This window comes from Carcharhinus amblyrhynchos, chromosome 1, assembly GCF_965287045.1.
Source record: "Carcharhinus amblyrhynchos chromosome 1, sCarAmb.v2.hapA, whole genome shotgun sequence".
In the NCBI taxonomy this organism is placed as follows: domain Eukaryota; kingdom Metazoa; phylum Chordata; class Chondrichthyes; order Carcharhiniformes; family Carcharhinidae; genus Carcharhinus; species Carcharhinus amblyrhynchos.
In genome coordinates, this window is record NC_137324.1 from 129,663,041 (window position 1) to 129,681,263 (window position 18,223).

The window sequence follows — 18,223 nt, forward strand, 5'->3', positions numbered from 1 at the left end:
AGAAAGGGGGAAGCGCTGGTAAAGTTGGGCCTGCAGCCTATTAATTCCATTTAAATGTGTTCAAATACATTTAAATGGCCATCGTGCCCTTTTTGGACCCGATGGCGTCCTTTTAGGGCCTTGGTAAAGGGGGAACAGGTACGGAGCTGGGTGTGGATCGTGCTATTTGCCTCATGCCTGATGTTACTAATTTTTCATGCCCAAAAACAGGCACAACTTGATGGTAAAATTTGAGCTCGTTGGAATGCAAAATCATAGAATCCCTAAAATGAAAAAGGAAGCCATTCGGCTCATCAAATCTGCATCAAATCTTACCCAGGCCCGAGCTCCAAAATCTGTAATCACATGCACTTTATCCTGCTAATCCCCCTAGCCTATATATATATATCTTTGGGCAGTAAGGGGCAATTTAACCTGGCCAATCCACATGACCCCCACATCTTTGGACTGTGGGAGGAAACCCGAGCACCCGGAGGAAACCCATGCAGACATGGAGAGAAAATGCAAACTCCACACAAAGAGTCACCTTAGACTGGAATCGAACCCAGGTCGCTGGCTGTATGAGGCAGCATGCTAATCACTGTGCTGCTGTGCCGCTTCTACTCTTCTCTGTGTCTTGTGCACGTCAACTGTAATTTTGTAAAAGGGCCACAAATTAAGCCTGGATCCTGACATGCTAGGTACCTACCCAAACAGCAAAGTGTATTGCGTTTGGTCAAGGCCATAGTCCTAGTTAGGACCGCCAAATAAATATTTGTGTTCACAGGTAAAGACAGTTGTGGGTGTAACTGTAAAATTATCTGTTGAGATTAGTATTTAAACACTTGACATGCATGCTTCTAATTTTGAAAATGCAAATAAGAGAAGCAAGCAGTATGAAAAGAGACTGGCAGATAACACAAAAGGGAATCCTATAGTTTTCCATAGGCATATCAACAGTAAATGAATGGTAAAAGAAGTAGAGCTGATTAGAGACTAAATATCACCCACGGGTCTCTGAGCCCTCTGGCGTGACCATCGTGCCAGGCCTCCGGTAGTGAGATCAGTAGTGATTTGTGCCATCGTAACCTCTTGCCGGAGAGGTGGGAACATTCTTGGTGGAGGGACGATTGTGTGCCAAACTCACGCATGAGATTGAAATCCAGGCAACCCAGAAAGGGTGCGATCTGATTTGCGCTAGTAGATAAGGACTTGGACGGTTGCAAACTTTTTACATTGGGTACAAAATCAACTTTTAGGCCAGCACACTTTTAGCAGATCAGCACAATCCAGACCATGCACAGCGAGTTGGAGAAATCATCCCCATAGTCTCAAGATAAGGGGTTGATCATTTTGATCAATTCTGTGTTCTGGCAGGTTGTTGATGCTCCAGCATTATTTCAAGTCCAAGATAGGCCCTTGGTGTCTCAGGGAATTAAAGGATATGAGGAGCAGGCAGGAAAGTTGATTGACAGAGCAGGTTCATGGGGTCTATATGATGTACTTTTATTTCTTATGTTCTTGGCTAATCATTAAGTGATTGTATGAAGGTAAATAAGGGAGCAAGTTTTATAATATTGACCAATATCAAATTTAAATAAGTTAATTACTGTAAAAAGGAACCTATAAAAAGGCTGTTAAGGATCATCTTGGCCATCTTTCCCAGTGCTGTGAGTTTACCAAACGATCTAGAACAAAGAACAAACAAAGAACAATACAGCACAGGAACAGGCCCTTCGGCCCTCCAAGCCTGCACCGCTCATGTGCCCAACTAGACCATTCGTTTGTATCCCTCTATTTCCAGTCTGTTTGTGTGAGTATCCAGATAAGTCTTAAATGGTCCCAGCGAGTCCGCCTCAACCGCCTTGCTTGGCAGTGCATTCCAGGCCCCCACCACCCTCTGTGTAAAATACGTCCCCCTGACATCTGTGTTGAACCTTGCCCCCCTCACCTTGAACTTGTGATCCCTTGTATTTGTCACCTCCGACCTGGGAAGAAGCTTCCCACTGTTCACCCTATCTATGCCCTTCATAATTTTATACACCTCTATTAGGTCACCCCTCATCCTTTGTGTTTCCAGGGAGAATAACCCCAGTTTACCCAATCCCTCCTCATAGCTAAGACCCTCCATACCAGGCAACATCCTAGTAAACCTTTTCTGTACTCTCTCCAAAGCCTTCACATCCTTCTGGTAGTGTGGTGACCAGAACTGGATGCAGTATTGCAAATGTGGCCTAACCAACGTTCTATATAGCTGCAACATCACATGCCAACTTTTATACTCTGTGCTCCGTCCAATAAAAGCAAGCATGCCATATGCCTTCTTCACCACTCTGTCCACCAGCGCTGCCACCTTTAAGGATTTGTGGCCTTGCACACCCAGGTCCTTCTGTGTGTCTATACTCCTGATGGTTCTGCCATTTATTGTATAGCTCCCCCCTACATTAGATCTACTGAAATGCATCGTTTCGCATTTATCTGGATTAAATGCCATCTGCCATTTCTCCGCCCAATTTTCCAGCCTATCTCTATCCTGCTGTATTCTCTGATAATGTTCATCACTATGTGCAATTCTAGCAATCTTTGTGTCGTCCGCAAACTTACTGATCACACCAGCTACAATCATTCATATATACCACAAACAGGAGAGGTCCCGGTACAGAGCCCTGCGGAACACCACTAGTCACAGACCTCCAACCGGAAAAAGACCCCTCCACTGCTACTGTCTGTCTTCTATGGCCAAGCCAATTTTCCATCCATGTAGCTAGCTCTCTTTTATCCCGTGAGATTTAATCTTTTGCATCAGCATGCCATGAGGGATCTTGTCAAACGCTTTACTAAAATCCATATAGACTACATCCACAGCCCTTCCCTCATCAATCGTTTTTGTCACCTTCCCAAAAAACTCAACCAAATTTGTGAGGCATGACCTCCCTCGTACAAAACCAGGCTGTCTATCGCTAATGAGATTATTCTGATCTAAATGTACATATATCCTATCTCTAAGAATCTTCTCCAACAATTTCCCTACCATGGCCGTCAAGCTCACTGGTCTATAATTACCTAGGTTATCCTTGCTACCCTTCTTAAATAACAGGACCACATTTGCCAGCCTCCAATCCTCTGGGACCTCACCTGTGTCCAGTGAAAAGACAAAGATTTCTGTTAGAGGCCCAGCAATTTCATCTCTTGTCTCCCTGAAATGTCTAGGATAGATGCCATCAGGCCCTGGGGATTTGTCTGTCTTAATGTTTCCTAAAAAACCTAACACTTTGTCCCTTGTAATTGAAATTTTTTCCATCTGGTCAACACATCCCTCTGAGCCTCTACCAGTCAACATGTCCCTCTCCTTTGTGAATACTGATGCAAAGTATTTGTTTAACATCTCACTTATGTGTTTTGGTTCTAAGCATAATTCCCCTCCTTTGTCCCTGAGAGGTCCGATTTTTTTTTTCCCTAACAACTCTCTTGTTCCTAACGTCTGTATAAAATGCTTTAGGATTCTCCTTAATCCTGTCTGCTAAGGACATTTCGTGACCGCTTTTTGCCCTTCTAACTCCCTGTTTGAGTTCTTTTCTACTTTCTCTGTATTCCCCCAGTGCCCCATCTGTTTTTAGCTGCCTGAACGTTACGTATGCCTCTTTTTACTTTTTGATTAGACCCACAATTTCTCTGGTTATCCAGGGGTCTCAAATCCTACCTTTCCTTTCCTTCCTTTTTATAGGCACATAACTGTCCTGCAGCCCTATCAACTGTTCCTTAAAAGACTCCCACGTGCCATGTGGATGTGGATTTACCCTCGAACAGCCTCTCCCAATCAACAGCCACCAGATCCTGCCGAATCCGGCTGTAGTTAGCCTTCCCCCAATTCAGCACCTGACCCATAGGACAACACTCCTCTTTTTCCATTACTATCCTAAAGTTTACAGAATTGTGGTCACTATTTGCCACATGTTCCCCTACTGAAACTTGATGACCTGACCAGGCTCATTCCCCAGTACTAGGTCCAGTATAGCCCCCTCTCTAGTTGGACTATCCCAGTTATAGCTCCTTGCACCCTGAAAAAGCAGCTAACCTGGGGAATTTGATGAACTTGTTTCTTTGCTGCATGTGGGGAATGTATTTTCTGAAATCCAGTGCCCATCAAAAGATAGTATCTATCCCTTGTTGTATGCAGGTCCTTGACTGATGTACGAGACTTAAAAGAATCAGTGCCACAGAGAAGGTTTAGTCTTCAGGTGTTTCAAGCAATAATTCTGTCCCAGGTAGTTCATAACAAGCATGAACAGGCAATGCTAGAAAAGTAGACCATCAAAATACTTTTGTCTTCCTTACTTATATAGTGTAGCCCTTTGGACGTGAAAAGTACTCTGACAAGTTATTTAGAATGAATTGCCAAACATGAGAGATATAAGAAGAAACATTTTTAGACCAATTTTTACACAGTTGGGCCTAAAGCTGATGCTCCACAGCTTCAGTAGAAGCTTTGTTGGCTACCCAAATCTGAGAACATTTGTTGGCTGGAAATTGTCATTACCAGGTCATCCAAGCCATATAACTGGCTGCAGTACAAATAATGGCCTTAAACCAGCAAATTGACGATCACCATTAAATAAAATGGAGAGCTGACTATCAAAAGTGAATGAATAGTGGCTTTGTCAAGGCTGACAGTGAAATAGTGCAAATGGTTCAGCAACTTGTGAAGAATAATAAGCCATGGGTTCTTCATTTACTTCACAAATTGCTGAATTTGTTTACACATTTGTAATAGCAACGCTGCTAATGTGTCATTGTTGTGCTGCAATTTCCCATCAATTTCATGCCCGTAATGTACCATTTGTATTTACCATTGCTAAATATTTTAAACTACACATTTACTCATGTTTAATTTAACTTCTGAATCTTTGTATATTTATTGAAATGGTAGGTTTTAGTAGCTCAACCGGAAGGCACATTTTTGACCACCCTATTTGCCACGGATCCAGATGTTGGCAAAAATGGCACTGTTTCTTTTTCGATATTAGGTAAGGATGTTTGAGAAAAGGATTTTGTGTAGTTCATCTAAATTGTATTCTGCTTGTTTTGCATAAGAGATCTAAATTTAAAAAGTTAATAGCAGACATTGCATTGATAGTTCAATGCAGTTCTCAGCATTATGCATTGCAGCTGCTATGAGATATTCATGTTCCGTGCTTGATTGTTAAAAAATTTGGCGCTTGCAAGTGTCAATCATAATTGCCAAGCATTACTACACATCAATTAATTAACCTCCAACAATTGAATTGCATGGATAAAAATTATGACATGTCAACCTGTCCATTGCCAGGACATCAAGACCACATAACATTAAAGTGATCTCTCTTGTGAAGGAAAATAGCTGAAGGATAAGACTAATATTTGATAAATTTGCTCATTTTATTTGCTGACATCACTAACAAGTGTGGGCTGAATACTCCACACCTTCCTGCTCATGGAAGTGAAAAGAAATAGGATGGACATTTTCTTTTAAGTTCTCATTTTAATACTTTTTAATTATAGAAGATTATTCAAATAGCTTCAAAATTGACGCCAAAACTGGAGAACTGAGAACGTCCAAGGTTTTCAGGCACAGTTATGTATCTCATCACAAAATAATAGTGGTGGCAAGTGATGCAGGAAGCCCTCCTCTTCAACAGACTGCAATAATTAACATACAGGTACAGGAATTTATAAGTTGGTTATTTTATATAATGAATTTTATTTTGTTGCTCTTAGATTAGGAAAAAACATAGGGGAGATTTCTGCTTTGGCACTCTGGGAAATGATCTCTCATCTGTTGTTATATTTCACTGCAAACTAAGTACTCTGAAAATGATTTGAGGATTAGGTAATGGGTGGAATTTTCTGACCGTTCATGCCAGCGGAGTTTTTTGATTGCTGCAATGAATGGCAATTTGGCTGAGTGCCAAATTCTCCATCCTCGCTTTTAGCAGCAGTGTTTAAAGATCATTTAATGGCGAAATTTGATGAATACTAATGATGCATAATCTCTGGACATGATTTTTAACTTCAATTTGTAAGTATTGTATGAAGAACTGAATAAATTAATCCACAGTTATTGAATCTTTTCTCAGGTTATCCCCAGACTCGTACAAAAATCGACCAGTCTAAATGATCAAAGATATTTTATCATGCCAGAAGGTTTAAGGCCTGGAAAAGTTTTGGGCTCTATCAGTTTACATGACCATCATTTGTTGGCCAGTCGGAAGGTACATTACAACATTGTTGAAGGTGATGACCACTCTCAATTTGGAGTTGATGGTATGACAGGAGAATTGTACCAGAGCCAAGAACTGGACTATGAAGCAATTTCACATTATTTGCTAAAGATTATAGCAGAAGATGATAGCCATATTCCTTCAAGGAATATGACTGTTTTTGTCAGTATTAAAGTAGAAGACCAAAATGATCATTCACCGTGGTTTAAAGATGATATAGTTGTGATTGGAATTCAAGAAAACCTCCCGGTTGGGTCTCTTGTTCACATATTTGATGCAAAAGATGATGATGGAAGTGGACCAAATAGTGATCTCCGATATTCTGTTGTGACTAGAAGTTCCTCAGAAAATCCTTTCTACATAGATCCCTATCAAGGTTACTTAAACACAGTAATGCCGGTTGACCGTGAAATGACCAAAACATTTCTTCTCACAATAACAGCAATGGACCAGGCATTAGACATAAATGAACGCAAGGTAGGCTCAATGACAGCTCAGATTATTGTTTTGGATGTAAATGATAATAGACCTATATTTGTGTCAGAAAATATTTCCTATGTAATGGAAGATCAGGAAGTGGGGTACCATGTCCATCGTATCATTGCGTATGATGCAGATGCAGGTGAAAATAGAAGAATTTCATATGCCATCATCTCAGGGAATGAAGACAATACCTTCAAGCTTGATGAATCATCAGGTACTAAAATTAGTTTGTTGAATTATATAGTACATTGCTAACATAGCAGGCAACAGAGATGATGAAAACTTGTATCTTTTAATAGGTTTGCTGACTTTGGCCTCCCATCTAGATCATGAAAGGAAAAAATCCTATATCCTCACAATTTCAGGGTGGGACAACGGAATTCCTGTTCAGTCCTCAACACAGACATTGATGGTTGTCATTATTGATATAAATGATGAAGCACCAAAGTTCCCAGAACCTGTTTATGAAGTTGGAATTCCTGAAAACGTTAATATTGGAGCATTTGTTATCCAGGTTGAAGCTTCTGATAGAGATTCAGGTAAAAATAACTTCTGGGCCCCATGGTACTGCCCAAGGGGCACCTTAGCTCTGCCCACTGGGCATGTGACAGTGCCAAGGAGGTGGGCCTATTGGAAGAAGGGCGAGAGCTGCTGGGGCAGGGCCTAGGGGCGATCTGTGGGGTTGGGAGGTCCTGCTACCACTTTGCCATTGTGCCAATGCCATTCCAATCGATAGGGCCTGGAGGAGGGCCAGTGATTGGGTTGACTGTTGGGGAGGGGTGATTGGCCTGCAGAGGTATCGCCATTGTTGGAAGAGGTGAGGGGGCATGGGGGTGGTCTGCTTGCAGGGATATCGTCACTGCTGGGATGACAGTTTGGGACCACTGCCTGTGCACAGAGGCCCACTGGTTTCAGCCTCTCCAGTGTGAATACTCCCTGCCCCCTGAAATTTAATGCTAATCACGTTGGTGACCTTTGCATTGCTCAGAGTGTGGTAGATTCTAGTGTGAACTCTCACTGAAAAATACAACGTGAATTACTTCAGTTTTCCTGTGATTTCGACACTTAGAACATTTTTGAGTAAATTCCGCCCAACATTCCACAGAAGTATTCTGTTGTTAAAGAATGGGCTAGAAAATAGGTATCTCTCTCCAGAGATGTTCGTAAGGAACGAGGCTAATCCTGGCCTACAGGCTATTTTGGAAAGGTGTTTAGTTCTTCCACATAGCCGTCCTCACCTCTTTGTGTTGGATTTTTAAGGTTTGGGAAACCCGGCCAACCAGGATCAAATTTAAAATGCAGATAAAATTTGAATTGCGCAACCTTATTAAAATATTTAAATAACCAACTCCATTCAAACTGGAAATGGATAGATTGGGCTCAGATTTGAACTCTTAAAAAAATTTTGACACCCACCAGACCCACTTGTTTTTGGAAGTTAAAACTCTTCACTTTATGTCAGTGCTGCATATTAGGAATTCTATTTAGAAAATGGGATCAGGCAGCAATGACATGGAAACACACAAAAGCAGCTGCATTTTGCTCAAATGATCTATATTGAAGATGATGTTGTAAGGAGAACTTTAAGTCAATTAACTTTTATTTTGGTTGATTTATAACATTGAGTTTAAAAATCTATTCATTTTAAAGGCCACTGTGAATTTGAATTGCAGATCTGAATTCTGCACTCACATACGAGATTTTACCGGGGGTTGGATATGATGCATTCAAAATAAGCCCCAAAACTGGCATCATCACTACAACACAAGTATTGGATAGAGAAATGCAAAACTATTTTGGCATTAAAGGTAAGAAGCACTGCATTGTTGCCATTTAATTAGATGCATTTACTCCTGTACCAATTATGGAATATATGTAGAATTATTCTCTACTTAAATGATAGTTTATAAGGCGAACATTAAAGCAGAACAGAAAGTTGTTCAGAATTTTTCACGGAACAGAAACTAACTAATTTGAAGCAACACTAAACTTGTTTTGCCATATTTATCCTATTTGCAAAGTTGCATTGTAATATTAGTTGTATTTAAATATAAATTAATTATATTATTACATTAATGTAAGCATATTGTTAATCTTATAAAGAAGCATTAATATTAAGATGACCAATGCAGTTTCTCGAATAATTGTGCTATGAATGTTACATGATAGTTTTGGTCCGAGATGGTGGGACCCCTTCTCAATCTGATACAGCAACAATTATGATAACTGTCTTGGATGAAAATGACCATCAGCCTAAATTCATTCCTCCTTTACATGAGCTGCATGTTTCTGAGAATATGGAATCAGGGATTATTCATACCATTGTGGCTTTGGACATGGATGCGGGGGACAATGGACTTGTTAGATATAAAATTATTGGTAAGCTAAAGCTTCTATTTTTTAAAATTACAAATCCATAAGAGAATCTTGCAACAGTTAGTCATTTGGAGCAGACAGAAACATATTTGGACTGTAACTTATGGGCTCCAGGACAGTATAACTGGGTGTTACTTGGATAATGTCCTAGGGACCCCTCCCCCCACAACCTGGAAGTTTCCAGGTAAAGTTTGAAAAGCAATTGCTTGGAAAGTGCAGACTGCCCTGCATTGGGAACCATCCAAACATGTGGTTTAAATTGCACAAATTTAAACCACATTTTTAAATTTGTGGTTTAAATTTCTGACAGTGTTAAATAAACAGTTGCCCAGACATTGTTAGAAAGGTTGAAACCACTTCTACCTTCTCGGTAACTATTGTACGGATCCTCACTGACCTTAAAGGACTCTTCTCCACCCCAAATCCACATCCCTCATTGCTGTGTAAAAAATGTTCTCTATGTTCTTTTAATAAACCCCATAAGGCTGTTTGACTTTTTTGTTGCTTTATCTACCTATAATTACACATTAAGCAAATTATATATTAAATGGTTAGGAATCTACTTATGCAGAACAACATATTTTAGTGTTTATGTACTCCTATCCCTTGCTTTTCCAAACTGAGTTTCCTCAGATGTTTCAGCATCATATTAAATTGTCTGTACGCTCCTGAAATCCTTAAAGGTCCCCTTTGCTCTTCATCTGAGTTGTTTGTAACAATCTTCCAGTAAGATAACACATTGAATGCCTTCTGAAAGTCGCTACACATCTCATTTACTGTGTTCACTTTAGTCAGCCACTACTTCAAAAATAGCTAGGGACCGGATCAGAAACTCCAAGGTATGTTTTAAATTTAGACCAGACCCCAACTATTTTTAATTTTGGCATTAGTGTGAGGATAGTGGATAGCACATTGGTTAGCACTGCTGCCTCATGGTGCCAGGGATTTGGCTTCAATTCCGGCCTATGGTGACTGTCTGTGGAGTTTGCATCATCTTTGTGTTTTTTTTATTTGTTCATGAGATGTGAATGTTGCTGGCTGGGCCAGCAATTATTGCCCATACTTGAGGGCAGTAAGAATTAACCACATTGCTGTGGGTCTGGAGTAGGCCCGACTAGGTAAGGATGGCAGATTTCCTTCCCTAAAGGACATTAGTGAACCAGATGAGTTTTTATGACAACCAACAGTGGTTTTGTGAATTGAAATTTCACCATCTGTCACAGTGAAATGCCCACAGCATTACCCTTGGTGTCTGGCTAGCCCAGCAACAGTAACCACTACCCCATAGGCTCCCCAACGTGACTGCATGTGTTACCTCTGGCGGCTCTGGTTTCCTCCCCCAGAGATGTGCAGATTAATTTGATTGGCCATGCTGAATTGCCTCTTTATGTCCCAAGATGTCTAGGTTAGGGGGATTGGTGGGATAAATACATGGGATTATGGGAAATAGGGCCTGGGTAAGATGCTCTGTTGGAGAGTTGGTGCAGACTTGATGAGCTGAATGGCCTTCATCTGCATTATAAAGATTCTATGATAAAATATTTCACTCCAGGAGTGATGCTATGGAGCTACTAGTAAGCTTTTATTAAAACAAACTTTATTTAACAATATAGCTTAACTATAACAAAAAAGAATTAGCATAACTTGTACCAGTTGAAATACTTAAACATGACAAGATACAATTCTTAACTGCTTGCCCATCTCTATTAGTTCCAATTTAGGCAATTTTCCTCATAGACATAAGCTCCTCTTCAAAATCAGTTAGCAAACAACAGCCTTATGCAATGGCACGCAAGCTGCTAGTCCTAGAGAGAGATACCTATTTTCTAGCAGGTCCTAAACTATGGTCTCCAGAACTATAGAATTATTCACACAAAATTGTTGCCTAACGTGAAAATTTCAAGTAATTTATGGAGAAGGGGTATTCAAGGCCAAGGGTTGAGCATGGACTGCTGCTGTGAAACACTCAAAAGAGTAATTGCACGCCATTTCAGAGTCCAAAATTGCAATCTATAATGGCAGTATTATTTGCCTATTAAAAGATTCTTTCACCTGAAACAAGCATTTGGGGCCCAGTGGTTGGTCCATTTCAAAATGGGACCCGCCCTTTCCTTCAACAGCATCTTCCAATCCCACAACCTCTACCATTGAGAAGGGCAAGGGCAGCAGATGCATGGAAACACCACTATCTGCAAGTTCCCCTCCAAGCCACCCGCCATCGTGACTTGGAGCAATATTATCATTCCTTCACTGTCACTGGGTCAAAATCCTTTTGAACTCCCTTCTTAACAGCACTATATGCACCTACACCACATGGACTGCATCAGTTTAAATTGGCAGCACAGCTCTACCTACTCAAGGGCAATAAATGTTGGCCAAGCCAGTGATGCCCACATCCCATGAAATAATAAACCACTGATTTTGGGTAGTTAAAATGGGCCATATGGATTCTCAATTACTTTATTTCAACTAATGTTAGATAAACTGATTTATGGTTATCTGATTTATCTGTCCTCTTTGTCCAGGTAGTAATTTCGCTGATGCATTCGAAATTGATTCTATTTCTGGAGCACTTGCCACAACAAGACACTTGGACAAAGAAGAATTTAATAATGTTTCCCTTACCATAGAAGCTTATGACCTTGGTAGCCCACAAAGAGCCACTAGTGCAAAACTTTGGATTATTATCTTGGATGAAAATGACAATAGCCCAGTGTTTGAAAGAAATTATTATCGTACTTTTGTGAATGAAAATGTGCCTGTTGGATCAAGTATACTACATCTGATTGCTACTGACAAAGATGATGGGTCCAATGGTGAAATTGCATACTCGTTAATGGATGATACTTTTGGAGCATTTACTATTAATGGTAATACTGGCATAATTGTTACCACAAATGAATTGGATAGAGAGACAAAATCACAATATGTCTTCAGAGCAGTGGCAAGTGATAACAGCATTCAAAGTCCAAAAACTACCACAGTTAATGTAATGATACATATTGAAGATGTAAATGACAATTTTCCTATTTTTATGCAAAACCCAATAATTGCACATGTTACTGTGGACACTGAGATTAGCCATATTATTGCCAATGTGAAAGCTGCTGACAATGATTTGGGACAACACGGCATTGTTACTTACCAAATTTTGGAGCCTGATTCAACATTTGTTGTAAATAACACTACAGGTGAAATTTATCTTAATGCATCATTATCCCAGAATCACTTCCGTACAAATCAGCTGTCCATTGTTGCAATGGACCAGGGTAATCCAGCAAGGTCATCCACTGGGCTTGTGCTCATACAGCAGCAAGCAGATAAAAGAGGAATTTGGTTCAGTCGTAATGCATATGAGATCACAATTCCTGAAAACATCAAATCAGGTGGGTAACTTGTCATTTTACTTCCATTACATTAGTAAGAATAGTTCATCTAGTTGTCTAATTCCTATTCACAGATTTAACTTTCAAAATGTCTGCAGTCACACCAGTCTTTCCATTTCCTGCATTATTCTTTACTCAGAGGCTTAAGTGACAAGATTAACCCTATCCATATATCAGGAATGGGAGTTATGACTTTCAAAAACTTGTTTGAAGAGGTCATCAACCATTTTCAGAAGAGTTAGGCCGGTGGCACCTGGCTGCTCAAGAGATCTCAGTGTCTTTTCCTATTTGTATCAGCAATAATTCTATTTGCTGAGACATGAGCCAGCAAAGATGTTGATAAAATATTATTTGGTTTCACCAGCCCAAGACACTTTACCTTTGTGAATGAAGAAGGCCACTTGCAGTGATTGAAAGACACTGGCCAGGATTTTGTGCGCCTGATTAGGGCCGATGTGTTCGGTGGCGTGACTGGAAAATATCACAAGAAGACCTACACGTTTGCCATTGACCTAAGTCAAGGATGCGATTGTCCCCACTCCTCCATCAGTGGTGGATGCAGTCGGGTGCTCTCAGGCACCCACTGGGAGAAGGATCAGCAGATGCAATTCTTGGAGCCATCTGCACAGGAAACTTTGGAAGTGTCCGGCCCATCTGAATTCCCTCTTCCTATGGCCCCTTTCAACAACACCACAGGCCGAAGAGGAGTCATGGCCATAAAACAGGACCCCGAAAGCAGGCTGGGATCACCCAGAGGAGGCCTGCCAAGCTCATCATAGACATTAGGCATCACTGTGGATGTTAGGGATGCACGAAGACATTAGCAGCAGGGTTAGAAAGGTTTTCCGCAGAATGTTAGTCACAGTTGGAAAGTTGAATCAGAGGCCACCCTGCCAACGTAGAACCTGTACCTGTTCATTTTTTGAACTATACGCTGCACAATGCAGCAGATAAACCCTGCCTGCGATCAGACACTGTTGATTCTTGGATGATTCCACCCACTAATAATGAAAACTTATATACACACTGTTACATCTGTTTCATGTGCTTGAGATATATGTGTATCTTATCCGTGGTCAGCGCCATATAGTGGGTATGCCGGCGTTGGACTGGCGTAAACACAGTAAAAAGTCTGACAACACCAGGTTTTAGTCCAACCTATTTATTTGATAATATTCTCACTAGCTTTCGAGGGGACAGCCTCTTCGTCAGGTGAATGGAGAGTTCTGGCCTCAGACAGAGCATATAAAGCACAGACAGTTTAGAGATTACTGATTAAAATGTGAATCCTTACACCTAACCTGCTGTTCAAGACCTGAAGTGGCTGACAATGTGAGTGGTAGGAGCACTGATCACAGTTTAAAGAGATGTGTATTGTCTCCAGACAGTACGTGAGAATACCATCCACCAGGTACATGGTAAATACTCTTGCAACTCGGCCAACATTGTCTACCTGATACGTTGCAAGAAAGGATGTCCCGAAGCATGGTACATTGGGGAGACCATGCAGACGCTACGACAACGGATGAATGAACATCGCTCGACAGTCACCAGGCAAGACTGTTCCCTTCCTGTTGGCGAACACTTCAGTGGTCACGGGCATTCAGCCTCTGACCTTCGGGTAAGCATTCTCCAAGGCGGCCTTCACAACACACGACAGCGCAGAGTCGCTGAGCAGAGACTGATAGCCAAGTTCCGCACACATGAGGACGGTCTCAACAGGGATCTTGGGTTCATGTCGCACTATCTGTAACCCCCGTGACTTGCCTGGGTTTGCAAAACCTCACTTACTGTACCGTCTGGAGACAATACAAATCTCTTTAAACTGTGATCAGTGCTCCTACCACTCACATTGTCAGCCACTTCAGGTCTTGAACAGCAGGTTAGGTGTAAGGATTCGCATTTTAATCAGTAATCTCTAAACTGTCTGTGCTTTATATGCTCTGTCTGAGGCCAGAACTCTCCATTCACCTGACGAAGAGGCTGTCCCCTCGAAAGCTTGTGAGAATATTATCAAATAAATAGGTTGGACTAAAACCTGGTGTTGTCAGACTTTTTACTGTGTCAGCGCCATATACACAGCCTATTGTTATTGGAGTTGCTAGAATCCTACAATGTAGAAGGAGGCCATTTGACCCATCAAGTCTGCATCAACCACAATCTCACCCAGGCTCTATCCCCATAACTCCATGCATTCACCCTAGCTAAGTCCCCCTGACACAAAGAGTTGCTATTGGAAAACTCATAGGTTTGTATTTCCTTGCATGTTCTGGACTTTTGACATGAGTAGTTTTTCTTTGTTAGGAACCCCACTGTGGAATCAGCCTGATTGGCATACTTAGCTTCTACTTGGGTGGGAAGCAGGCTGTAGCCTCAGCTTAGTTCCCTGCTGTTCCTTGTGGAAGCATTTGGATTGGGGTTTCCAAACCCTGACTCTGGGGTATGAGAAACTTTGTGCAGGGGGGAGCTTTAAGGGTTATGGGGAAGGATTTATCTTCTCACCAGTTGTTATCATCTATTGTTCTTGCCTCCCTTTAGCTGCTGGGTTTCAACAGCCCATGGAGACCCAACTGAGCAGAGTCAAAGTAAGTTAAAGCAGAAGTTGCCAGTCTCATCAAAATATTTAATTTGCTAGCTGACCTCCTGGGAGAGGTTGACTGCCTGCACCTTATTCCATCTCCGTTAAACCCAGAAGTGGTGGGTTGGGGTTGGGTTTGAAATTTTTAGTATTAACATCTCATCAAACTCACCCATGTATGCATGCATATACATAAGTAGTAATCACAAATAATTCTGGGGAGGCATAGTGCTTAGCATTGCTGCCTCACAGTGCCAGGGACCTGGGTTCAATTCCCAGCTTGGGTTACTGTCTGTGCGGAGTTTGCACGTTCTCCATGAGTCTGTGTGGGTTTCCTCCGGGTGCTCTGGTTTCCTCCCACAATCCAAATATGTGCAGGTTCAATGGATTGGCCATACTAAATTGCCCCTTAGTATGAGGGGAACTAGCTAGAATAAATGCATGGGGTTATGGGGATAGGGCGTGGATGGGATTGTGGTCGGTGCAGATGTGATGGGCCGAATGGATTCTGTGATTAACTTTTAGACGTTTTTTACCTGAGCTTAGTTCAGATAGGAGCCATGTTAATATCCTGTGATTTTTGGTCACGAGAGAGCTTTAACACTGTTGTGAATATCATAATTTAAGGATTTTTGCATTGACATTTTTGTTTGATACCAGATTTCCTGTATGCTGCACAGACTTCACTTATTTCATGATAAGGCAATATCAAATGTAACTTTCTTTTCAAAAGCAACTTAGTGTAAGATGGGCTGCAACATTTCTAGGGTCCTAGCATCATAGTTTGTAATTGTCGGTTCTATGTTACCTTGTGTGAAAATCTGGCATTGGTAAATGAGTACGTCTAAGAAAATGACAGTAGGGGGAAGGATAATTGTGGTCTGCAGACACTGGGCAGGGGTTTCTGTGCCCCACTAGCATATTTTCCAGTGGTGGAGGGGGCTCACCATTGGCTGGCAGTAGGACCTTTCGGTCCCATTAATGTGTACGGCGTTTAGGGTTGTACTCCACCAGGAAATGTGCTACAGAGGGTGGTCATTGGCAGAAAGGGCTGGAAAATTCAGCCCACTATTTTAACAAGTCATGGTGTATTTATAAGTTATAGAAATTCTGTGCTGACTAACTAATTCCAATAATCCATCATTATTGCAGCAGCAATTGTTCTTTTATTGTATAGGTACAATGGTATTGAGTGTTGTGGCTCAAAAGTACCCCACAAATGGAGAGCTGGTCATATACAGCATATTTAGTGGGAATGAAAATGGAGCATTTCATATCGATTCAAAAACTGGTAAGAAAAGTTCCTTGTGTTTACCCTAAAATTTTGCAATACGTGTGCATATTCCAGACTTAAGCTGGCATAAGATTGGCAACTTTAATCAAACCCGTTCATTGGGTAAATAACAGGTTCAAATGCATAGCTGCTTTTACACCCCTTCTGACTTTACTCCTCATTGGGGTAAATGGAGATTAATAAAATGCAAAATTCCACCTAGAGGGCTAGGTTAAATTTACCACATTTACTTCAGTCAGTTTCGAGGGAAATGATCTAGAATTGATTCAAAAAAACAGAAACAGTACCTAATCTAAATTTAAAATATAAATAGACAAAGATGAAAACACCAAGTATTCAGTGTTGTAAAGAGAAGGGGGAAGTAATCACATTTCGTGTAAGTTCAACTTTAATTGATAGAAATGTCAGTCACTCTCATCTCTAAGTCAGAAGGTCATGAATTTAAGTTCTGTTGAGAGACTTGAGCTCACAATCTAGACTGACAGATGTAGTAGTGAGCGAGTGTTTGTTGTATGAGGTGTCATCTTTCAAATAGACATTAAAGCAAAGCCTTTTGGCTCCTTCAATTGAATATGAATGATCCTTTGATAGATTTGAAGAAGAACAGGGGCGTTCTTCTGATATCCTCGACAGTATTTATCCTTCAACCAACATTACTAAAACAATTTATCTGGTCACTTATCACACTATAGTTTGTGAGAATTTGTTTTCTGCAAATTGCCAGCCACAGTTTCCTACATTACGAAAAACCTTAATTGGCTGTGAAACGCTTTGGATCATCTTGAAAGTTGCTATATAAATGCAAGTTTTGTCCTTTGTTTCAGTAAAATTAGAAAAAGGGAGAGAAAGACCAAAGATGGAGAATATCAACGGATCGGCGGGATATTCCGATCCCATTGAAGTAAACGGCAATTTAAATTGCCCATGAGAAGGGAGATATGCTGTGGCACGGCTGTAAAATCCTTCCAGACAGTGAATAACGTTGTCCTTCAAAGTGCAAATAGTAAACTGATAGATGACAAAAAAAATTAGAAGAGAAAAGAATGGGCCAATAATGTAAGACGACTAGACTAGAGAGAGTGTCACACTTTCTAAAATGGAAGGAAATAGGAAAATGGAGGAAAAAGGGGTACAAAATAAAAGGACAGGTTTCAAATGTAGTGGTGTGAAATTAATCACAGAATTGATGCAGCACAGGATACTTGTTGTCACTACCTGGGTCCTCCATAGGAGGAATTTACTTAGTACCACTTCCCCATTGTTGATCTGTAGCCCTGCACATTCTTCCTTTTCAGCTACTAATCCAGTTCCTTCAAAAATGCCTCATTTGAACCTGCCTTCATCACACTTTCAAGCAGTGCATTTCAGACCTTAACCATTCACTGCATGAAAAGTTTTCCACATGTTGCCATTACTTCTTTTGCCAGTTGCCTTAAATCTGTGTCATCTTGTTCTTGATGCTATCACCAAAGAGAACAGTTTTTGCCTATCTACTCTGTCCAGACTCCTCATAATTTTGAATACCTCTTTCAATTCTGCTCTCAAAAGTCTCTTCTCCAAGGAAAACGGTCCCAAGTTCTCTAATTTTTCTTCCATGCCTGAAATTCCTCATCCATGGAACCATTCTCATGAATCTTTTCTGCACTCACTCTGCTGCAGATAGAACAGTACAGCACAGCACATGAACAGGACCTTCGGCCCACAATGTTGTGTGGAACATGATGCCAAATTAAACTAATCCTTTCTGTCTGCCCTTGTTCATATTCCTCTATTCATTACACATTCACATTATCTAAAAGCCCCTTAAATGTCCCTATTGTGTCAGCCTGCACTACCACCCTTGGCAGCGCATTCCAGATACCTACTACTC

The 18,223-nt window shown here is 41.0% G+C and overlaps 1 protein-coding gene across 1 annotated transcript in view; it reads left to right on the top strand.

Annotated features, from left to right (window-relative positions):
* The window catches only part of dchs2 (dachsous cadherin-related 2), a 94,839-nt gene that overhangs the window by 46,441 nt on the left and 30,175 nt on the right, over window positions 1-18,223 (top strand). Inside the window, exons 7-12 of the mRNA XM_080186033.1 lie at window positions 6,093-6,933; window positions 7,019-7,258; window positions 8,393-8,527; window positions 8,889-9,098; window positions 11,621-12,481; window positions 16,237-16,350. Of these exons, the coding sequence (XP_080042159.1) occupies window positions 6,093-6,933; window positions 7,019-7,258; window positions 8,393-8,527; window positions 8,889-9,098; window positions 11,621-12,481; window positions 16,237-16,350 (2,401 nt within the window). The remainder of the gene's footprint in view (window positions 1-6,092; window positions 6,934-7,018; window positions 7,259-8,392; window positions 8,528-8,888; window positions 9,099-11,620; window positions 12,482-16,236; window positions 16,351-18,223) is intronic.